At 40.9% G+C, this 25,617-nt stretch overlaps 1 protein-coding gene across 1 annotated transcript in view; it reads right to left on the reverse strand.

Annotated features, from left to right (window-relative positions):
- Positions 1–850: 850 nt before the first annotated feature.
- Positions 851–25,617, reverse strand: part of BCL2L10 (BCL2 like 10) — a 40,139-nt gene continuing 15,372 nt past the window's right edge. Inside the window, exon 3 of the mRNA XM_087859174.1 lies at positions 851–1,431. Within this exon, the coding sequence (XP_087715300.1) occupies positions 1,200–1,431 (232 nt within the window). The 3' untranslated portion in view covers positions 851–1,199. The remainder of the gene's footprint in view (positions 1,432–25,617) is intronic.

A 25,617-nucleotide genomic window follows, 5' to 3' on the forward strand; every position in this document is an offset into this window, starting at 1 on the left:
CCAAGTGTGGGGTGGCTTGTGTGTAACACGGTATAAGGCCAGGGATTTGAGCCAGATGCTGATGGCCTAGGTCCTTGTGCCTTACGCAGTCTGAACTGCTTTTGGAAACTGGGGTCACCACTGCAGTATTTAAAGCTGGGAAGCTTGATGCATCGACTGGCAGGCTTTTTTTTTTTTTTTTTTATTTGAGGGAGCAGCATAAGCAGCGGGAGCAGCAGGCAGAGGCAGCGGGAGAAGCAGGCTCCCTGCTGAGCAAGAAGCCCGATGTGGGGACTTGACCTGGGTCGATCATGACCTGAGCTGAAGGCAGATGCTCGACTGGCTGGCTTTTTAAAGAAAGAGCTTCCTCACTGCAGCCTGGAGGGCCTCGGGAGGAGAGCCCTGTTAGGGCTGCACTTCAAAGAAGAGGGATTGACAGTCAAGTACTGAATTCTGTCACCCCCACATTTAAACAGAGCAGTCCTAACTTCCAGTGTGACTGCATTTGGAAAGTACACAAGTCCCGAACGCTAAGATCACGAGGGTGGGGTTCTAATCCAACAGGCCTGGTACCTTGGTAAGAACAGAGAGAGAAGAAACGCATGCGGTAGGATGCCGGGGTGGCTCAGGGGGTTACGTGGTGAAGCGTCTGCCTTCATTCAGGTCCTGGGATCAAGTCCCGCTTCCCAGGGAGCCTGTATCTCCCTCTGCCGGCTGCTCCCCTCCTTGTGCGCTCTCACAAATAAAATCTTAAAAAAAAAAATATTCAGGGAAAAGTCCCTGTGAGGGACGTGAGGCTGTAAGCAAACGGTCAAGAATTCTTGAGACCTTCTTGGTGTAAAAAGATGCTTTTTATTATAGCTCAGGGACAGGGCCCATGGGCAGAAAGAGCTGCACTTCTGCTGTACGAAGCCAGTGGGGATATGCTCGGTGCAGGGAGTATTCGATCACAAATGTCTTTTTCGAATTTCTACTCGGAAAACTACCGTGATTTCTCTGGTGCGGAGCATTCAGCTCGCTGTTCACTGTCGGCAAGACGTACAGGCCGTCGGAGACCCGCTGAGAACGCAGCAGCCGCTTGAGCGGACCCTGGGCGGCTTAGCTGGTCCAGCATCCACCGCTCGGTCTTCGCTCAGGTCTTCATCTCAGGGTCGTGAGTCTGAGCCCTGCACTGGGCTCCGTGCTGGGCCTTCTGGGTTCAAGATGAACTTTTGTTTCTGTCATTTCCCCTCCGACCAATTTTTGGTCCTCAGATCTTTAAGGTTGTTGAAGGAAGAAGGGCTCATCTTCTGTACCTTCTTCAAGTGAGCAGGGGTTGTAGAGATGTCCCTACCTAGGGACCCAAATTGTCTATTACGGAGGGCCACTGCTGTAGAGTCCAGAGGGGACACTGGGGTGGTTTGAGGATCATTTTTCGGCGGGGTGAAGGAGTCAGGAACTGCTTGCATGGATCTGGACAATAGGAGAGAACACATTGGGATTATCATAATGAAAATAAGAACAATGCGAAGACCCGTTAGCGTGGACAGCAGTCCTCCTCCTGACCGGGACTGTAACCCACCATTAGAAGCACCAATTTGATTACTCACATCAGTAAGTAACCCTGTTATATTTTTGTTATTGTCTGGAATGTGGACAGTATTCTGCTTTAATAATGACACATGTTCCTCGTGCTGCTTTTAAGACCTCCGATGCCATCGTAGCTTGTAGAACTGCCTTATGACTTTGGGTCATGACAGTGTTTGAGAGTGTACTGCTATTTTGAGAGTCATTTAAGGCCTTAAATGTGCATTTATCAAGGGCTTCCATGTGCCCTATGCGATTTTCTAAACCTGACAGAAGAAAATAGAGATCAGATGTCTGGACCCAATGGGAACACCGGTCTGGTCAGTGCTGGGAGCCCATCTGTGGGCTGGCATATTCAGTTAAAATGAAGATGAACGCCACTCATGGCCTGGAGAGGCCCATGCAATATTTTAGTAAAGGAACTACCCTGTGGGTGCTGGGACTGAGGTCATGCATCATCCAGGCTACGCACTGATCCAAGGATCATGTGTACCGTGTGCCGGAGAAAACCCTAAGGGAGGCCTGAAGTACTTGAGATGGGCAATGAGCCGCAAATCGAGCAGGAAGGTTGGTTTTGCAGCTCAGCATACTGTCATGTGCATTGTAAAGAAGTTTCCATTTCCGCATGGTATGCATTTCTGCTAAAACTCTGGATCCACTGGCACAGGTGTCGGGACACAGGCACAACATTTAATCTCAGTACTAGTATAATAATTTCCTCTTTGACTTGCAGTCAGGGCATCAATGGCCATTAGGTTTTAGAGGTCCACTTTCCAAATTTGCGGGTGGCTTCATGTTGGGTTTGGTTAAAAGTGGCCCCTGTATGCTTGGCTAAAAGCCTCTACTTCTAATTTTACACTGATAGAGGTAACTCCTGGGACAACGTGCCTTATGTCTAGCCTTCACAATATCCTACTAATGAGGATTTGCAGGCAAGTGGGAGATGACTTGTCTCTGGAGAGAAGAGCATCCCCCAGTGCGTTCTCCAATCCAGTTACTAAGGAAGATGGGGCCATCCGTTATCTCCACCATTTCATAGCCTCATGGAGGGGGGTATGCTCTGATTTTGAAGGAGCGATTCTGTTATCCCAGCCATGGAGAACTGATGAAGGTGACAGCAGAGTCACACAACTGTTGGGGAGTCCATCCCCTTGTCCTGCTGTTTAAATCATCGTATGCCCATGGGGTCCTTTTTATCCCCAAAGAGTAACAAGCAGGAAGGCTGTTTACGTATGAGCTGTTATGGCAGTCACTCTGAAGTTTACCTCACGTCGTCTAGCTTAGGCAAACGACAAACATTTAAAGACAAAACTAGAATCTAACATCCATAGGATTTGTTACCGGAACACAGTTTTTCTTTCTAAATTCACCCTTATTTCCAGAAATGGCCAAATCAAAACTAATCTGTGTTAAAACAAGTCCAGTTTTAACAAACTGGGCCTAATGATTTACATCAGAATAGTGACTGACCATACAGAGCCTTATAAAAAGTTCCAGCAAAGGAGATCTTAAGGGACACTCTAGATTGAATTCGAGGCCAGAAACAAAGCCAAATTCTTGTAATCAGACTTGGCAGCAATACCTGTTGATTTGAGTGAATTCCACTTCTTCAAATCCCCAAAATATCCTGAAGTTCCTGCATCTTCCAGGAAGGGACATTCTTTACTCACCAGGTTAGGCTGCTGGGAACTCTGCAAGCAAGGTATCAGGCCAACATTTCCAAGGGGCTCCCTTGGCTCCATAAAGTCAACCTTAATTCCTGAAAGCTGCCTGGTCATATCTGAGTTTATGCATGTCTCTCAAATAAGACATTCCAGTTAAAGCCTTGGTAATGTAATCAATGTTTCCAAATGGTGTCCTGTTGTGAGGAGAACAGATTCTTATTGAACTTATGCAGATAACTAATGGCCATGGAAGAGAGAATACTCAGTTTCTAGATTTTGGAGGGCTGAGGTAGGGAGAAAAATTAAATGTTTTAGTTTGTTCACAAAGGGATATTTTATCATTTTCCTCAATTCATTCAGTTCTAGGTTATTAATTTTTGTTGTTTTGAATGGGGCTTTCCCATTATTTCTGAAATTCTTACCCAGTTCAGTTTTATGATTTTAAATATATCAAAAACCTATATTTGTCAAAAGTTTTTATGAATCTCCTAGACGAGGAAACACATTTTGCAAGAGCATCAAAATTACTATAAATGAGGGGTGCCTGGGTGGCTCAGGTCATGATCTCAGGGTCCTGAGATTGAGCCCCCATCGGGCTCTGTGCTCAGCAGGGAGTCTGCTCGAGGATTCTCTCTCTGCCTCTCCCCCTGCTCACGTGCTCTAAACAAATCTTAAAAAAAAAAAAAAAAAACTACGAATGACAAAACAAAACAAACAAAAAACCCCTCAAATGGACATGGTTAAAGAGCTGAGAGTTTATTATAATGCAACTGACAAGGAAATCCGGTTATTGGCGATATAATGTTGCAATAATTTAAGTAACGGCCTTATACTAGAACATATTAAAACCTAAGCAATTTCATATTTTCTAGAACAATTACAGCATTTACCCATATAATACAATCTAAGGCTTGTTGGTGGCTTGACAGTGCTTTCCGAGTAACTGAACATGCCAAGCAAACAAGCCTAAGTAGTCAGAAAGGCTTCATTTACCATTTCAAATCTTGGGGGAGTTCATTAAACACCTCAGAAAGTTTTAAAGCATATGCCTAAACAGGATTATAGATCATTATACATTTACTATTTAATTATCTATTTCAGAAAAAAATACTTTTTAAAAAGTTTTAACTTAAATTCGGTATTCAACATACAGTGTAATGTAAGCTTCAGGTGTACAATATGATGATTCAACACTTCACACAACACCTGGTGCTCATCACAACCAGTGCCCTCCTTACTCCCCCTCACACCACCTACCTCCATTCTGGTAACCATCAGTTTGTCCTCTAGAGTTAAGAATCTGTTTCTGGGGGCGCCTGGGTGGCACAGCGGTTAAGCGTCTGCCTTCGGCTCAGGGCGTGATCCCGGTGTTCTGGGATCGAGCCCCACATCAGGCTCCTCCGCTATGAGCCTGCTTCTTCCTCTCCCACTCCCCCTGCTTGTGTTCCCTCTCTCACTGGCTGTCTCTATCTCTGTCAAATAAATAAATAAAATCTTTAAAAAAAAAAATCTCTTTCTTGGTTTGCTTCTCTCCCCCTTGTCCCTCCTTTGCTTGTTTTGTTCTGTAAATTCCACCTATGAGTGAGATCACGTGCTATTTGTCTTTCTCTGAGTGACTTATTTTGCTTAGCATAATACTCTCTAGCTCCATCCATGTCCTTGCAAATGGCAAGATGTCATTCCCTTTTTAATGGCTGAATAATATTCCATCGTATATATACACATCTTTATCCATTCATCAGTCAATGGACACTTGGGCTGTTTTAGTATTTTGGCTATTGTAGATAATGCTGCTATAAATATCGGGGTGTATGATTCCCTCTGAGCTACTTTTTTGTATTCTTGGGTAAATACCTAGTAGTGCAATTGCTGGATCATAGGGTAGTTATTTTTAACTTTTTGAGGAAACTCCATACTGTTTGCCAGAGTGGCTGTGCCAGAAAAAAATAGACTTTAAAACGAAGATTGTAACAGACAAGGAAGGGCATTACTATAATGACAACAAGTGGCTATAACAATTGTAAATATTTATGTACCCGATACTGGAGCACCTAAATACATAAAGCAAGTATTAACAGAGAAATTGATGGTAATACAGTAATAGTAGGGGTCTTTAAAACTCGATTTCCATCAGTGGGTAGATGACTGAAGCAGGAAATCAATAAGGAAATCGTGTCTTGGAATGAAACATCAGACCAGATGGATATACATATATTCAAATCATTCCATCCTGAAACAGAATATGCATTCTTTTCAAGTGCACATGGAATGTTCTCCAGAATAGAGCATATATTAGGTCACAAAACAAGCCTCAATAAATTTTAGAAGACTGAAGTCTTAGCACGTATGTTTTCTGATCACAATGGTATGCAAGCAGAATCACAGGGAAAAAAAACACGGAAAAAAACACAAACATAGGGAGACTAAACAACCAACCAATGGTTCAATGAAGCAACCAAAGAAGAAAATACATGGAAGCAAATGAAAATGAAAACAACAGTCCAAAATCTCTAGGATACAGAGAAAGCAGTTCAAAGAGGAAGGTATATAGTGATACAAGTGTAACAAAACCCGAAAGGAACGAGAAAAAGAACAACATTCCAGGTGAGGAGAGGAAAGGAAATAATGATCAGAGCAGAAATAAACGAGACTTAAAAAAAAAAAAAAGGAAAAAAAAATCAGGCCCCTCCCCCAGAAGACCAGCGCAAACCCTGCCAACACCACATCTCCGACTCTGGTGTTTTGTGGGACTTCAGTTCTGGTGGGGGCAGGTCACGTTTCACAAGCATATCACTCCACACCTTGTTAGAACACACCTGTCCCCTGCTTGGAACCCACAGTGCCCACAATAGGCAAAGAGAACCTCTGCAGACAGTGGGACTGCAGGAAAAGGACGCCAAGACTCACCAGCAGAGCCCGCACAGCACACACAGGAGACACTCCGTGAAGTGCCAGGCCCTGGGGAACAGGGGACACTGCACTGCAGTGCATTACTGGACCTACTCTTCATAAGGCTACTATCGCTAAGAGCAAGACAAACAGCTGGCTTTCCTGACAACAGACAAAAAGAGGAGACACAGCAATATGTCTCAAACAAAAGAATAGGACCAAATTGTAGCAAGAAACAGATAAAAGTAATATGCCCGATTGACTTGATCAAGTGTAGTAATATTTGCATTATAAGGATGTTAGAAGACGATGAGAGAAGAGGACAGAAAATTTGTTTGAAGAACTAATGGCTGAAAACTTCGCTAATCTGGGAAAGGAAATAAAAATCCAGATCCAGGAGGCACAGAGAGGCCCCAACAAAATCACCAAAGAAGGTCCACACCAGGACAAAGGAGAGCAATTAAAATGGCAAAAAATAGTGATAAAGAAAAAAAATTTCAAAGCAGCAAGAGAAAGAAGACAATTACATACAAGGAAACTCCATCAAGCTATCAGTACAGTTTTCAGCAGTCACTTTGCAGACCAGAAGGGAGTGGCATGATATATTGGAAATGCTGACAGGAAAACATCTGCAGCTAAGAATACTCTATTCAGCAAGTATATCGTTCAGAATAGACGGAGAGATAGTTTCACAAAGAAAAATGAAAGGCGTTCATGACCACTAAACCAGCCCTGCAAGAAATATTAAAGGGGCCTGTTTGAGACCAAAAGTGACAGAAAGGTAGAAAACACAAAAGCAGTAAAAGTAAGTATTTCCGTAAAAGCCTGTCAAGGGATTCATAAAAAGATGTAAAATATGACACCATATACGTAAAACATGGCAGGGAGGAGTACAGATTATATTCATACCTAAGTAACCATTAACTTAATATAGACTGTTACAAGCAGAAGATGTTATACAGAAATCTAATGGTAACCATAACAGAAAATCCAGTAATAGATATGCAAAGAATAGAGAAAGGAATCCAAGTATATCACTAAAGAAAGCCAACAAACCATGAAAGAGCAAGAGAGGAAAGAATTAGAGAAAATCTATAGAAACAACCTCAAAACAAGTAACAAAATGGTAATAAATACACATCTATCAATAATTACTTTGAATGTAAGCTGACTAAATGCTCCCATCAAAAGGCATACGGTGACAAAGTGAATAAAACACAAGACCCATCATAATGCTGCCTATAAGGGACTCATTTCAAACCTAAACACATTTCCAAGTTGAAAATGAGGGGATGGAAAAGATTCATCATGTAAATGGATGTCAAGAGAAAGCTGGGGTAATAATACTTATATCGGACAAAATAGACTTTAAAACAAAGACTAACAGGAGATGAAAAAGGACACTACATAATCATAAAGGAGACAACCCAACAAGACAATTGTAAATATTTATGTACCCAACATGGGAGCACCAAATACATAACAATAACAAACATGAAGGAAATAACCGATAGTAACACCATAGTAGTAGGGAATGTTAACATCCCACATACATTCATGGACAGATCATCCATCCATGACAGAAAATCAGTAAGGATCGGTGGCTTTGAATGCTACTCTGGACCAGATGGATTTAACAGACATACTGAGATCATACCATCCTAAAACAGAATGCACATTCTTTTCAATTGCACATGGAGCATTCTCCAGAACAGATCACATATTAGGTCACAAAACAAGTCTGAATAAATTTTTAAAAATCTGAAGTCAGGGGCTCCTAGGTGGCACAGCGGTTAAGCGTCTGCCTTCGGCTCAGGGCGTGATCCTGGAGATCTGGGATCGAGCCCCACATCAGGCTCTTCTGCTATGAGCCTGCTTCTTCCTCTCCCACTCCCCCTGCTTGTGTTCCCTCTCTCGCTGGCTGTCTCTATCTCTGTCGAATAAATAAATAAAATCTTTAAAAAAAATAAAAATAAAAATCTGAAGTCATACCATTGCATCTTTGCTGACCACAACACTATGAAACCAGAAATCAACCACAAGGAAAATATCTGTAAAGACACAAATACATGCAAGTTAAATAGGATGCTACTAAACAATGAATGGGTCAACCAAAAAAATAAATAAAAAATTACATGGAAACAAATGAAAATGAAAACACAATGCCCCAAAATCTTTGAGATGCAACAAAAGCGGTTCTAAAGGGAAGTTTAGAGCAATACGGGCCTACCTCAAGAAGCAAGAAAAATCTCCAACAACCTAAGTTGTTAGAGTTGCTAGAAAAAGAACAACAAACAAAACCCAAACCAAACGCAAGGAAGGAAATAGTAAAATCAGAGCAGAAATAAATGATAAATAATCTAAAAAAATAGATGAAACCAGGAGCTGGTTCTTTGAAAAGACCCACAAAATTGATAATCTTCTAGACAGCCTCATGGGACGGGGGGAGATAGAGAGGGGGGGGGACTCAAAAATCACAAATGAAAGAGGAGAAATAACAACCAACACAACAGAAATACAATTTTGACAGATTATGAAAACCTACATGCCAACAAATTGGACAACTGAGAAGGACAACTGAGAAGGAATGGATAAGTTCCTAGAAACATAGAAATTACCAAAACTAAAGCAGGAAGAGAAAATTTGAACAGACTCATTCCAACAATGAAAGTGAATCAGTAATAATAAAAAATTCCCCCAAACAAAAGTCCAGGACCAGAGAGCTTCACAGGTGAATTCTACCAAACATCTTAGGAGTCAATAACTATTCTTCTCAAATTGTTGCAAAAACAGAGGAGGAAGGAAAACTTCCAAATTTATTCTATAAGGCCAGTATTACCCAGACACCAAAATCAGATAAAGACACTACAACAAAAGAGAACCACAGGCCAACAGCCCTCATGAATATAGATGCAAAAATCCTCAACAAAGTATTAGCACACCGAATCCAACAATACATTAAAAAATTCATTCACCACAATCAAATGGGATTTATTTCTAGGATGCAAGGGCAGTTCAATATTGGCAAATCAATCAACATGATACTTCAGCAAGTATAGAAACCATCTGATCACTTTAATAGATCCAGGAAAAGCATTTGACCAAGTACAACATCCACCCATGATAAAACCCTCAACAAAGTAGGTTTAGAGTGAACAAAATAAAGGCCATATGTGAAAAAACTCAGAGCTAACATCATACTCAATGGAGGAAAACTGAGAGCTTTTCCCCTAAGATGGGGAGGAACAAGGCAAAGATGTCCAGTCTCACTACTTTTATTCAACACAGTACTGGCTTGAAGCCCTAGCCACAGCAATTAGACAACATAAAGAAATAAAAGGCATCCAAATTGGGAAAGTAGTAGTGAAACTTTATTTGCAGATGACATGATACTATATATAGAAAACCTTGAAAACTCCAAAAAAAAAAAAAACCATTAGAACTGATAAATGAATATAGTAAAGTCACAGAATACAAAAATCAATGTACATAAACGTGTTGCATTTCTACACACTAATAATGAAGCAGAGAAAGTGAAATTAAGGAAACAATCCCATTTACAACTGCACCAAAAACAATAAAATATCTAGGAATAAATTTAAACCAAGGAGGTGAAAGACCTGTACTGTGAAAACTTAAAACACCGATGAAAAAATTCAAGACAATGCAAAGAAATGGAAGGACATTCCGTGCTCATGGACTGGAAGAATATTGGTAAAATGTCTATACTACCCAAAGCAAGCTACAGATTTAATGCAATCCCTACCCAAATACCAACAGCATTTTTCACAGCACTAGAACAAACAATCCTAAAATTTGTATTGGAAGCACAAAAGACCTCAAATACTCAAAGCAATCTTGAAAAAGAAGAGGTATCACAATTCTAGATTACAAAGTGGTTAGTAATTAAAACAGTATGGTATTGGCATAAGAAAGACATATGGATCAATGGAACAGAATAGAAAACCCAAAAATAAACCCACAGTTATATGGTCAGTTAAACTTCAACAGAGGAGGAATGAATATACAATAGGAAAAAACCAGTCCCTTCAACAAATGGTGTTGGGAAAACTGGACAACTACATGTGAAAGAATGAAACAGGATCACTTTATCACCATACACGAAGTCAAAATGGATTCAAGATGTAAATGTGAGATTCAAAACCATAAAACTACTAGAAGAGAGCACAGGCAATAATTGCTCTGACACTGGCCATAGCAACATTTTTCTAGATAGGTCTCCTGAGGCAAGGGACATAAAAGCAAAGCAAAACAACAACAACAACAACAACAACAACAACAACAACAACAACACAAAAACCACACACAAGAAACTACTGGGACTACATCAAAATAAGAAGTTTCCACAGAGCAAAGGAAACAATCAACAAAAGGCAACCAACTGAATGGGAGAAGATACTTGCAAATGATATATCCAATAAAGGGTTAGTATCCAAAATATATAAAGAACTGATAAAACTCAACACCCCCCCCCCCGAAAAAAAACCAATTTAAAACTGGGCAGAAGACATGAGCAGACATTTCTCCAAAGACATCCAGATGGCCAACAGACACATGCAAAGATGCTCAACATTACTCACCAAGGAGTTGCAAACGGAAACTACAATGAGGTATCACCTCATATCTGTTAGAATGGCTTAAATAAAAAACACCAGAAACAACAAGTACTGGCGAAGATGTGGAGAAAAATAAACTCTTTTGTACTGCTGGTGGGAATGCCAACTGGCGCAGCCACTGTGGAAAACAGTATGGAGATTCCTCAAAAAATTAAAAATAGAAAGTGTATGATCCAGGAATTGCACAACTGGGTATTTAACCAAAAAAACCAAAAACACTAATTCAAAGGGATACATAAACCCCTAGGTTTATTGCAGCATCATTTGTAATAGCCCAACAACGGAAGCAACCCAAGCATCCACTGATAGATGAATGAATAAAGAAGATTTATGTAGAATGGAATATTATTTGGCAAAAAAAAAAAAAAAAAAGAATGGGATCTTGCCATTTGCAACAATGTGGATAGAGCCATAGAGAATAATGCTAAGAGAAGTAAGTCGGCCAGAGACAGACAAATACCATGTCATCTCACTCATATGTGGAATTAAGAAACAAATGAGCAAAGGGGGCAAAAAGGCAAAACTGACAAATCCTTAACCAGATTCATCAATAAAAAAGAGAAAGGATCTAGATAAATAACATCAGAAAAGAGAGAACTGATACCAGAGAAATACAAAAGATTTTAAGAAAATATTATGAAAAATTATATGTCAACAAATTGGACAACCTAGAAGAAATGGATAAATTCCTAGAAAGATACAACCTTCCAAAAATGAACCAGGAAAAAATAGACAACCTTAACAGACCAATTGCTAGTGATGAAATTTACCTGGTAATCAAAAAATTACCAAAAAGTAGAAGTCCAGAACTGGACGGATTCACAGGTGAATTTTACTACTCATTTAAAGAAGAATTATTACCGATTATTTCCAAACTATTTGAAAAAGAGTGAGGAAAGCTTCCAAATTCATTTCATGAGGCCAGGATTACCCTGATACCTAAACCACATGCATCACAGAAAAAGAAAACTACGGTCCAATATCCCTGAATAACACAGATGCAAAAGTCAACAATATAAACCAACTGTATACACTAATACATTAAAAAGATCATTCACTGCGGATCATGTGGGATTTATTCCAGGGATGCAAAAATAGTTCACTATTTGCAAAGAACAATCAATGTTATACACCACATCAACAAAACAAAGGATTAAGATCATATGATCATCTCAAATGATGCAGAAAAAAGTTATCTGACAAGATTCAATGTCAGCTCATGATAAAATTCGGAACAAGTGGGGTTAAAGAGAACATACCTCAACATAATAAAGGCCATAAATGAAAAACCCACAGCTAACGTAATACTCAATGATGAAAAACTGAGAGCTTTCTCTCTAAGGTCAGGAACAAGACAAGGATGTCCACTCTCACTACTTTTATTCAACGTAGTACTGGAAGCCCAGCCACAGCAGCCAGACAACAAGAGATAAGGCGCATCCGCAGCGGTAAAGAAGCTGAACTGTCACTACGTGTAGACTGTGTGATACTACACAAAGAAAATCCTCAAGAGTCCACCAAAAAACTATGAGGATAAATGAATTTAGTAAAGCGGCAGGATACAAAATTAATACCTAGAAATCAGTACTTGCAAGATATTTCTTCTGTAATAACAAAGTAGCAGAAAGAGAAATTTAAAAAAAAATACCATCTGCAACTGTACCAAAAAGAATAAAATACCTTGGAATAAAATTAATTAAAGAAGTGAAAGACCTGTGCTCTGAAAACTGAAACACTGATGAAAGAAACTGAAAATTCCACAAATGGAGATATATTCTATGCTCATGGATTGGAAGACTATTGTTAAAATTTCCATTATATCCAGAGAGGGGAAAGATGGCAGAGGAGTAGAGGACCCTATTTCAGCCGGTCCCCTGAATCGAGCTGGATATCTACCAGACTATCTGAACACCCACAAGATCAGCCTGCGATGTAAGAAGATACATCTGGATCTCTACAAACTGAACAACTCTGGTACTGGGTCTCGAGGTACGAAGCGGGGAGCCATGAATCTGCACACAGATATCAGAAGATAAACGGAAGAGGGAGGGAGCTGCTGTGCTGGGGGAGCAGGCTGCGCTAGCAGACCAGTAGCGGTGGGGAAACCAGACTCAAACCGGGAGTTCGGGAGCGCATGCGCAAACCAGACTGAAACCTGGCACTCTGGAGCGCACTAGAAACAGACTGAAACCAGGTGCTCAGCAGTGTGTGCAAACCAGGGGTGGCTGGTGGTGCTAGAAGCACAAAGGGCAGAGACAAGCCGGCTCTGGGAGTGAGGACTGGGAGAACGGCTGTGGGGTGCACAACCTGGGACACTGAGGGTTTTTAGCAGCACCTACAGAAACAGAGTCAAAGTGGCCTGGAGAGCTCAGTGAAGAGCAGACTGTGATCTCCCTGTTCTGAGACAGAGGTTTGGATACGGCCACTGCTGCTCTGACTCTCAGAAGTCACAGAAAGCCGCCAGAGGCCAAAAGCCCCCCTCCAAAATCAGGTCTTACTGAACCCACAGGGGGCAGGGCAACTCTACCCAAACAGGGTTGCCCGAGTATCAGCGTGGCAGGCCCCTCCCCCAGAAGGCAGGCTGAAAAAACAAGAACCCCACATCCCTAAGGTCCCTATAAAACAGGTACATCTTGCTTGGGTCCTGGTCAATAATTTGGACTCTGTACATCCCCGCAACCACACCTCGTCAGAATGACAAGGAAGAGGAACCCCCAACAAAGGAAAGTAACAGATACAGTGGTCTCTGCCACAGAACTAATGGATATGGATATAACAAAATTGTCAGAAATGGATTTCAGAGTAACAACTGTCAAGATGATGTATAGGCTTGAGAAAAATATTAATGAAAATACAGAATCTCTAAGGGCTGAAATGAGAACAAATCTGGCGGAAATTAAGAATTCTATGAATCAAATGCAGTCTAAACTGGATGCTCTGACTGCCAGGGTAAACCAGGCAGAAGAACGAATTAGTGAGTTAGAGGATGAGATGATAGAAAAGAAGGAAAGAGTGATAAGGTGGGGGGGGGGTACTCCATCTTCATGGAAAAAAGCTACGGGAGATTACTGATTCAATGAAACGTTCCAATGTCAGAATTATCAGCATCCCCAAGGGGGTGGAGAAAGAGAAAGGTCTAGAAGATATATTTGAAGTTGTAGCTGAGAACTTCCCTAATCTGGCAAAGGAAACAAGCATTTGTGTCCAAGAGGCAGAGAGGACCCTTCCCAAGATCAATGAGAACAGACCAACACTACGACATATACTAGTACAACTCGCAAATCTTGAAAGCGGCCAGGGGGGAAGAGAATCCTCACCTACAGAGGGAGGAACATCAGAGTAACGTCAGACCTGTCTACAGACACCTGGCAAGCCAGAAATGGCTGGCAAGACATATTCAGAGCACTAAGTGAAAAGAACATGCAGCCAAGGATACTGTATCCAGCAAGGCTGTCATTCAGAATGGATGGAGAAACGAGGAGCTTCCAAGACCGGCAGAAACTGGAAAAATATGTGACCACCAAGCCAGCCCTGAAAGAAATATTAAAGGGGGGGTTCTATAAAAGTAAAAGCCCCCAAGAGTGATACAGAACAGAAATTTACAGAGACAATCTATAGAAACAAGAACTTCAGAGGCAACATGACAACATTAAAATCCTATCTGTCAATAATCACTCTCAATATAAATGGCCTATACGCTCCCATAAACAACACAGGGTTGCAGATTGGATAAAAAGACATGACCCAGGGCGCCTGGGTGGTTCAGTCGTTAGGCGTCTGCCTTCGGCTCAGGGTGTGATCCCAGTGTTCTGGGATCGAGCCCCACATCAGGCTCCTCCGCTGGGAGCCTGCTTATTCCTCTCCCACTCCCCCTGCTTATGTTCCCTCTCTCACTGGCTGTCTCTCTCTCTCTGTCAAATAAATAAATAAAATACTAAAAAAAAAAAAAAAAGACATGACCCATCCATATGTTGTCTACAAGAGACTCACTCTTAACCTAAAGATACATCCAGACTGAAAGTGAAGGGATGGAGAACAATTTTTCATGGCAACGGACCTCAGAAGAAAGCTGGGCTAGCAATTCTCATATCCAATAAATTAGATTTTAAGCTAAAGACTGTAGAGATACAGAAGGACACTATATTATTCTTAAAGGGTGTATCCAACAAGAGGATCTAACAATTATAAATATCTATGCCCCCAACAGGGGAGCAACCAACTACATAAGCCAACTGTTAACCAGAAAATAGAGACATAAAAATAATAATATGTTAATAGTAGGGGACCGTAACACTCCACTCTCAGCAGATCATCTAAGCAGAAAATCAACAAAGAAACAAGAGCTTTGAATGACATACTGGACCAGATGGACCTCACAGATATATACAGAACACTACACCCTAAAACAATGGAGTACTCATTCTTTTCGAATGCACATGGAACTTTCTCTAGAATAGACCATATACTGGGTCACAAAACAGGTCTCAACTGATACTAAAAGACTGAGATTATTCCCTGCATATTCTCAGACCACAGTGCTTTGAAACTGGAACTCAATCACAAGAAAAAATTTGGAAGAAACTCAAACACTTGGAAACTAAGGACCATCCTGCTTAAGAATGTTTGGGTAAACCAGGAAATTAAGGAAGAACTTAAGCAATTTATGGAAACCAATGAGAATGAAAACACATCGGTCCAAAACTTACGGGACATAGCAAAGGCAGTCCTAAGGGAGAAATCCAAGCGTCACTCAAAAGAATAGAAAAATCTAAAATGCAGTCCTTATACTCACACCTTAAACAGCTGGAGATGGAACAAAAGAACAGGCCTAAGCCATGCAGGAAAAGACAACTGATTAAGATTAGAGCAGAGATCAATGAATTAGAAACCAGAAATACAGTAGAGCAGAACAACAAACTAGAAGCTGGTTCTCTGAAAGAACTAATAAGATTGATAAGCCACTGGCCAGACTTATTCAAAAGAATAGAGAAAGGACCCAAATTAATAAAATTATGAATGAAAGGGGAGAGATCATGACCAACACCACGGAAATAGAAACAATCATTAGAAACTACTATCAACAACTATATGCCAATAAATTAAGCAACATGGAAGAAATGGATGCCTTCCTGGAAACCTATAAACTACCAAGACTGAAACAGGAAGAAATTGACAATCTAAATAGACCGATAACCACTGAAGAGGTTGAAGCAGTGATCAAAAACCTCCCCCAAAACAAGAGTCCAGGGCCTGATGGATTCCCTGGGGAATTCTACTGAACATTCAAAGAAGAAATACCTATTCTCCTGAAGCTGTTTAAAAAAACAGAAACAGAAGGAAAACTACCAAACTCATTCTATGAGGCCAGTATTACCTTGATCCCAAAACCAGGCAAAGACCCCATCAAAAAGGAGAATTACAGACCGATATCCCTGATGAATATGGACGCCAAAATTCTCAACAAGATCCTAGCTAATAGGATCCAACAGTACATTAAAAGGATTATCCATCAAGACCAAGTGGGATTCATCCCTGGGATGCAAGGGTGGTTCAACATTCGCAAATCGATCAGTGTGATAGATCATATCAACAAGAAAAGAGTCAAGAACCATATGATCCTCTCAACTGATGCAGAAAAAGCATTTGACAAAATACAGCATCCTTTCCTGATTAAAACCCTTCAGAGTGCAGGGATAGAGGGTACATTCCTCAATTTCATAAAAGCCATCTACGAAAAGCCTACAGCGAATATCATTCTCAATGGGGAAAAGCTGAGAGCCTTTCCCTTAAGATCAGGAACACGACAAAGATGGTCACTCTCACCATTATTGTTCAACATAGTACTAGAAGTCCTTGCAACAGCAATCAGACAACAAAAAAGAATAAAAGGTATTCAAATTGGCAAAGAAGTCAAACTTTCTCAGATGACATGATACTTTATGTGGAAAACCCAAAAGACTCCACCCCCAAATTACTAGAACTCATAGAACAACTCAGTAATGTGGCAGGACACAAAATCAATGCTCAGAAATCAGCTGCATTTCTATACATGAACAATGAGACTGAAGAAAGAGAAATATGGGAATCCATTCCATTTACAATAGCACCAATAAACCATAAGATATCTCAGAATAATCTTAATCAGAGAGATAAAGGATCTATACTCTAGAAACTACAGAACACTGATGAAAGACACTGAAGAAGACATAAAAAGATGGAAAAACATTCCATGCTCATGGACTGGAAGAATAAACATAGTTACAATGTCTATGCTACCCAGACCAATCTACACTTTCAATGCCATCCTGATCAAAATACCAATGACATTTTTCAAAGTGCTGGAACAAACAATCCTAAAATTTGTATGGAATCAGAAAAGACCCCGAATCACCAAGGAAATGTTGAAAAAGAAAAACAAAGCTGGGGGCATCAACATTGCTGGATTTCAAGCTGTACTACAAAGCTGTGATCACAAAGACAGCATGGTACTGGCACAAAAACAGACACACAGACCAATGGAACAGAATAGAGAACCCAGAAATGGACCCTCGGCTCTTTGGGCAACTAATCTTTGACAAAGTAGGAAAAAACATCCAGTGGAAAAAAGACAGTCTCTTCAATAAATGGTGCTGGGAAAATTGGACAGCTATATACAGAAGAATGAAACTTGACCACTCTCTTACACCATACACAAAGATAAACTCCAAGTGGATGAGAGACCTCAATGTGAGACAGGAATCCATCAAAATCATAGAGGAGAACATAAGCTGTAACCTCTTCGACATCAGCCACAGCAACTTCTTTCATGACACATCTCCAAAAGCAAGGGAAACGAAAGAAAAAATGAACTTGTGGGACTTCATCAAGATAAAAAGCTTCTGCACAGCAAAGGAAACAGTCAACAAAACAAAGAGGCAACCCACGGAATGGGAGAAGATATTTTTAAATGACACTACAGATAAATGGCTGGTATCCAAGATCTATAAAGAACTTCTCAAACTCAACACCCAAGAAACAAATATCAACTCAAAAAATCGTCAGAAGATATAAACAGACACTTTTCCAATGAAGACATACAAATGGCTAACAGACACATGAAAAAATGTTCAAAATCACTAGCCATCAGGGAAATTCAAATCAAAACCGCATTGAAATACCACCTTATACCAGTCAGAATGGCAAAAATTGACAAGGCAAGAAACAACAAATGTTGGAGAAGATGTGGAGAAAGGGGAACCCTCTTACATTGTTGGTGGGAATGCAAGCTGGTGCAGCCACTTTGGAAAACAGTGTGGAGGTCCCTCAAAAAGTTAAAAATAGAGCTACCCTATGACCTAGCAATTGTACTACTGGGTATCTACCCCAAAGATATAGACGTGAGGAGAAGGGCCATATGCACCCCGATGTTCATAGCAGCATTGTCCACAATAGCTAAATTGTGGAAGGAGCCAAGATGCCCTTCAACAGACGAATGGATAAAGAAGATGTGGTCCATATATACAATGGAATATTACTCAGGCGTCAGAAAGAACGACTACCCAACATTTGCAGCAACATGGACAGGACTGGAGGAGATAATGCTAAGTGAAATAAGTCAAGCAGAGAAAGACAATTATCATATCGTTTCACTTATTTATGGAACATAAGGAATAGCAGGGAGATCATTAGGAGAAGGCAGGGGAAAATGAAGGGGGGGGAGGTAAACACAGGGGGAGATGAACTATGAGAGACTATGGACTCCAGGAAACAAACTGAGGGTTTTAGAGGGGAGGTGGGTGGTGGAATGGGCTAGCCAGGTGAAGGGTATTAAGGAGGGCACGTATTGCATGGAGCACTGGGTGTTATATGCAAACAATGAATCATGGAACACTACATCAAAAACTAATGATGTACTGTATGGTTACTAACATATCATAATAAAAAAAAATTCCATTACATCCAAATCAATCTAGAGATTCATTGCAATCCCTATCAAAATACTAACAGCTTTTTTCACAAAATCAGAGCAAATAATGCTAAAGTTTGTATGGAATTACAGAAGACCCCAAATAGCCAAAGCAATTTTGAGAAGGAACAAAGATGTACGTATCACAATTCCAGATTTTAGGATGCACCACAAAGAGTAGTACTCAAACCAGTATGGTATTGGCACAAAAACAGACACATAGATCAATGGAACAGAGCAGACAGCCCAGAAATAAACCTATTATTATATGGTCTATTTACCTGTAACAAAGGAGGCAAGAATATACAACAGGGAAAAGATGGTCTTTTCGACAAATGGTGCTGGGAAAACTGGATAACTACATGCTGAAAAAGAATAAACCCGTGCCACTTTCTTACACCTTACACAAAAACCTCAAAATGGATTAAAGACCTAAGTGTGAGACCTGAAACCATAAACATCCTAGAAGGGAACACAGGTAGTATCTTCTCTGACATTGGCTATAGCAACATTTTTTCTAGATAGGTCTCCTAAGGCAAGGGAAACAACAAAAATAAACTACTGGGACTATATCAAATGCTTTGGCAGAGCAAAGCAAACCATTAACAAAACAAAAAGGCAACTTATTGAATGGGGAAAGATATTTGCAAATGATGTATCTAGTACAGGGTTAGTATCCAAAATACATAAAGAACTTCTACAACTCAATGCCAAAAAAATAAAAAAATAAAAACTCCAATTACAAAATGGGCAGAGAACATGAACAGACACTTTTCCAAAAAAGCCGTACAGATGGCCAACAGACACATGAAAAGATTCTCAACATCACTCATGGGGGAAATGCAAATCAAAACTACAATGCGATGTCACCTCATACCTGTTAGAAAGGCTGAAATAAAAGACACAACAAATAACAAGTGTTGGCAAGTATGTGGAGAAAAAGGAACACTTGTGCACTGTTGGTGGGAATCTGAAATGGTACAGCCACTGTAGAAGACAGTATTAAAGTTCCTCAAAAAGTTAAAAATACCACATGATGCAGGAATTCTACTACCAAGTATTTACCCATAGTAAATGCAAACACCAATTGGGAAAGATACATGCACCCCTATGTCAGTGCAGCATTATTTGTAATACCCAAATTATGGAGGCACCCCAAGTGTCCATCAATAGACAAATGGAGAAGGAAAATGTAGTTGTATTTGTATGTATATACATACCTATGTATATACATATAAATACAGGGAACCTGGGTGGCTCAGTCAGTTAAGCATCTGCTTTCGGCTCAGGTCAAAATCCCAGGGTCCTGGGATCAAGCCCCACATCGGGCTCCCTGCTTAGTGAGGAGTCTGCTCCCTCTCCCTTTGCTGTTCCCCCAGCTTGTGCTCTCTCTCAAATAAATAAAATCTTTAAACACACACATGCACGCATACTGGAATATCATGCACCCATAAAAAGGATGAGATCACTCCATTTGAGACAACATGGATGGACCTAGAGGTTATTGTAACTGAAACAAGTCAGACAGAGAAAGACAAATATCCTACGATCCCACTTATATGTGAAATCTAAAACAAAATAAAAACCCAAATTCACAGATACAGAGAACAGGCTGTTGCCAGAGAATGGGCACAGGCTGGATGGGGGAGGGGTGTGTGTGGACAAAATGGGTCAAGGTAGTCAAAAGGTACAAACTTCCGATTATAAAATAATTAAGTCATGGGGATGTTATGTACAGCACGGCAACTGTAATTAAAATAGAGGCATACCTTGGAGATGGTGCGGTTTCAGTTCCAGATGACCACAATAAAGTGAGTATCGTAATAAAAGGAGTCAAATAAATTTGTTTTCCAGGGCATATAAAAGTTATGTTTGCATTACAGTCTATTAAGTGTCCAATAGTATTAGATCTAAAAAAAAGTACATACCTTGATTAAAAATACTTTATTGCTAAACATAAATGCTCATCATTTGACCTTCCCATAAGTCCTAATGACTGACGACAGACCACCCTAACAAATATAGTAGAATGAAAAAGTTTGAAATATTTTTGTCAAAATTACCAAAATGTGACACAGAGACATGAGGTGAGCAAATGCTGCTGGGAAAATGGTGCGGATGCAGGTGCTCAAAGCAGGACTGCCACAAACCTTCAATTTTTTCAGAAACGCACTGTCTATGAAGTGCCATCAAGTTAAGCACAATAAAACGAGTTATACCTGTACTGTACTACATATCTGAAAACTGCTAGGACAGCAAATCTTCAAATTAAAAAAAAAAATTTTTTTTTGTACCTCTGTATGGTGAGGGATGTAGACTAGGCTTTGTGTGATGATCATTTTACAACGTATACAAATACAGACTCATTTCGTACACCTGAACGTAATGTAATACCCTATGTCAATTACGCCTCAATTTGAAAAAAGGCTAATTAAGTCTCATGAAGTATTCTGAACACTTTATATGCTTGTCTTTGTGTTGATAATGAATTGGGGAGGGTGGCAGTCTTCAGGAAGTTTTAATAATTTACAGCCCATTTGACGGAGATGAGATAAGGGAATGAGGGTAGTAAGAAAGAATGAGAGTACAAAGCAGCAATTTAAGCGAACTGTGGAGTACCGAGAATGCTTAGAATCAAGAGGGAAAATGGTTTCTTCCAAGTTCACTGAAGAGATAAAATTTAATTTGGGTATTGTAACACTTTAACTAGCAATGATGGTGGGTGAGGAGGGTGGTATTATTGGGGAAATGGCATGAACAAAAATTGGTGCAGAGGAAGGATAGCGTGAATCCAGGGAGCAGTGTGATAGACTGGCGGGAGTATTAGGGAGAAGTGAGGGAAAGCCCTCTAGGGGATTTATTTATTTATTTATTTATTTTTAAAGATTTTATTTATTTATTCGACAGAGATAGAGACAGCCAGCGAGAGAGGGAGCACAAGCAGGGGGAGTGGGAGAGGAAGAAGCAGGCTCATAGCAGAAGGGCCTGATGTGGGGCTCGATCCCAGAACGCCGGGATCACGCCCTGAGCCGAAGGCAGACGCTTAACCGCTGTGCCACCCAGGCGCCCCCCTCTAGGGGATTTAGACTGGTTCCATTGTAGGCCATGAGGACCCCCAGAAAGATTTTACAACAAGGACATGTCCCTGAGAAGCATCTTACTAGTTACTTCAGGTAGCAGAGTTGCAGATGGATTTGGTATGTAAGGATGAAATGTGTTAAGAAAATAGAAGGTGGTTTTAAAGGTTATAAGGGAATGTGGGGGCAGGGAACGGCTTCTAGAGGAAGAATGGAGAACATTTTTATTAATAGAACAACAGACTTCTGGGAAAGACGTGAAGTAGGAGGATCCTAAGCTCACCTTGCCCCATAATATACCTAGATAACACTCACATCAGTGTAAATAGCTCAGAAAATGACCCAAAGACCAGCAGAACAGACTCTCCAGAGCTAATCAGAGAGAAGAAGTCATGTGGAAAAATGGTAGAAGGGTGGAGGTGCAGCCAGGAACCAACCTGACCCAGGAGACTGTCTGTGGGAAGGAGGGACACTGTAAGAGCAGAGAAGGGAAAGAAGCAGACCCCACACCTGGCACCCCACACATGGGGGACCTGCACTGGGAAGATGAGTCCCATAACATTTGCCTTGAAAACCAGAGGGGCCTAACAATCGGTAGAGCTTAACATCCAGAACTTAAAAAAAACAGTGGCTCACCTCTGGGAGAGCTGGAGGTAATAGGAAACTGAGTCTCCACCCTTAAAAAGACACTGTAACAAAGAACCCTGCTGAGATAACAGCACAAAAGTGGCAGTTTGAAAACCACCCGGAGTATATGGGAAGAAGATTTATTTACTAATCTCAGAGGGTACACTGGAAGTGCAGGGATCTTTGGGAGACTTCTCCAAGAACAAAAGAGCGGGTGGGCACTATTTAGCTCCGCTGCCCCCAAGCCTAGATACACGGACAGTTGTGGGAACGGGTGCAGCACAAACCTCTCCACCTAGCCTGCTAACAGGTGCCCCACCCCTGCACCCTACTGCATACTCACCCTCTCCAACCTCCTCCTAGCTCCCAGTTCTCCAGAGCAGCTCCAGGTCCCTTCCCACAGGCCTGCACAAACCTGGCTAACAGCATGCCCCACTCCCATGCTCTCCTGTGCTCCACACCATCCAACCCACCCACAGGAGTTCTCCAAAGTGGCATGAGGAGCATGGCCTTTGTGCGCAAGCAGTCCTGACAGTGGCTGAAGTGACTCCTGCCCTGGGGAGAGGGGAAGGTAACCGCACTCACCAGCAGTGCCAGCAGTGGACTGAGGGTCTGACTGCAGGCCCCTCCCAACAGTGAAAGCCTCAAGGGCCAACACAGTTTGGTGTAACTGCAGCTCTGGCAAAGGTCTGATCCGACCCAACTCAAGCTGAAGATGGCCCCAGATTGGCCCATTAACAACACGGGGACCAAGCCCTGCCCCCAACAGGCAGAGAGAGCCACAGCAGATGACTGGACGAAAGGCAAACAGCTCAACCGCAGCAGTAGGGCACAAACACACAGAGGAGACCACCCTGAAGTGCCAGCATCTGGGGAGCAGGGGACACTGCACTGCAGGGCATCACACGACTTCTTCATAAAGTCGCTACTTCCAAGAGCAGGAGACATAGCTAACTTCCCTAACACATAGAAACAGACACAGAACATTAGGCAAAATGAGGAGACCGAGCAATGTGTCCCAAATGGAAGAACAGGACAAAAATCACGGCAAAAGAGCTAAATCCAATGGAGATAAGCAATATGCCTGATAAAGAATTTAAAGTAATGGTTATAAAGCTACTCACTGGACTTGAGAAAAGAGTGGAGGATCTCAGTAAGACCCTCAAAAGAGGGTCAGAAAATATAAACAACCAGTCAGATCAAGAACTCAGTAACTGGGGGCGCCTGGGTGGCACAGGGGTTGGGCGTCTGCCTTCGGCTCAGGGCGTGATCCCGGCGTTCTGGGATCGAGCCCCACATCAGGCTCCTCCGCTGGGAGCCTGCTTCTTCCTCTCCCACTCCCCCTGCTTGTGATCCTTCTCTTGCTGGCTGTCTCTATCTCTGTCAAATAAATAAATAAAATCTTAAAAAAAAAAAAGGAACTCAGTAACTGAAATTAAAAATACATTAGAGAGAATAGACTAGAGGAAGAAGAAATCAGCTACCTGGAAGACAGAGCAATGGAAAGCAATCCAGCTGAATCGGAGAAAAAAAAATAAAAAATGGGAATAGATCAGCAACATAATATAGTAACATTTGCAATATAGGGATCTCAGAAGGGGAAGAGGGAAAGAAGGGGGTAGAAAACGTATGTGAAGAAATAATAGCTGAAAATTTCCCAAATCTCAGGAAGCAAACAGAAATCCAGATCCAGGAGGTAAAATCAACCCAGGGAAGTCCACACCAAGACATGTAGTAATTAAAATGGCAGAAAGTAGTGCTAAAGAGAGAGTTTTAAGATCAGCAAGAGAAAAAGAAAAGTTACATACAATAGAAACCCATAAGGCTATTATCTGTTTTTTCAGCAGAAACTTTGTAGGCCAGAAGGAAGTAGCAGGATACATTCAAAGTGCTGAAAGGAAAAGACGTGCAACTAAGAATACTCTACCCAGGAAGGCTACCATCCAGAATAAATGAAGAGATAAAAAGTTTCCCAAACAAAAGTTGAAGGAATTCATCACCACTAAACCAGTCCTATTAAGAAATGTTAAAGGGGACTCTCTGAGCATAAAGGAAAGACGATAAGCGGAAGCAAAAAAGTAGGAAGTGCAAAAGCAGTGAAATCGTGCTTATCTACAAAAAAACAGTCAAGGGATTCACAAAATCAAAGGATATAAAGTATGAAACCATACACTGAAAAAGTGGGGGAGGAGAGTAAGAATTTAGTGCTTTTAGAATGGGTTCAAACTTAAACGACCATCCACTTCATATAGACCAGTATATGCATACTATATTATATATAAACCCAATTGAAACCATATAGCAAAAGCTGGTAATGGATATGCAAAGAATAAAGAGAAAGGAATCCCAGTATATCACTAAAGAAATCCAGTCAATCTGGAGAGAAGAGAACAAGGAACAGAGAAGAACTAGAAAAATAACCATAAACCAAGTAACAAAATAGCAATAAGTACACACTATCAATAATTACTTGGAATAAAAATGGACTAAACTCTCAAAAGACATAGGGTGACTGATTGAATATGGATTAAAAAAAAAAGCAAGACCTATGCTCCCTATAAAATGCTCATTTCAGATCTAAAGACATAGTCAGACTGAAAGTAAAGGGATGAAGTGTCTGCCTGGCTCAGTTGGAGGAGCTCATGACTCTTGATCTCAGGGTCATGAGTTTGAGCCCTACATTGGGTGTAGAGATTATTCAAGAAATAAGACTTAAAAAAAAAAAAAGTAAAGGGGGGCACCTGGTGGCATGGTCGGTTGAGTGTTTGACTCTTGGTTTTGGCTCAGGTCATGATCTTGGGGTCTTAAGATCAGCCCCAAGTCAGGCTCTGCAATCAGCACAGAGTCTCCTTGGGGTTCTTTCTCCCTCTGCCCTCCCCCCTCACCCCTGCTCTTTCAAATAAACAAATCTTAAAAAAAAAAAAAAGGGTTGTAAAATCATTTATCAAGCAAATGGAAGTGAAAAGAAAGCTGGGGTAGGAATACTTATATTGGACAAACAGACTTTAAAACAGAGTGTAACAGGAGACAAAGGAGGACACTGCATAATCATAAAGGGAATAATCCAATAAGACAAAACAATTGTAAATATTTGTGCACCTAACATGGAAGTACCCAAATACATAAAGCAGCTATTAACAAACATAAAAGAAGTAACTGAAAATAGCACAATAGTACGGCACTTTAACATCCCATTTACATCAACGGTTAGACCATCTAAATAGAAAATTAAC

Source organism: Ursus americanus, chromosome 36 (assembly GCF_024610735.1).
Source record: "Ursus americanus isolate L20-20 chromosome 36, mUrsAme1.1.p, whole genome shotgun sequence".
Lineage (NCBI taxonomy): Eukaryota > Metazoa > Chordata > Mammalia > Carnivora > Ursidae > Ursus > Ursus americanus.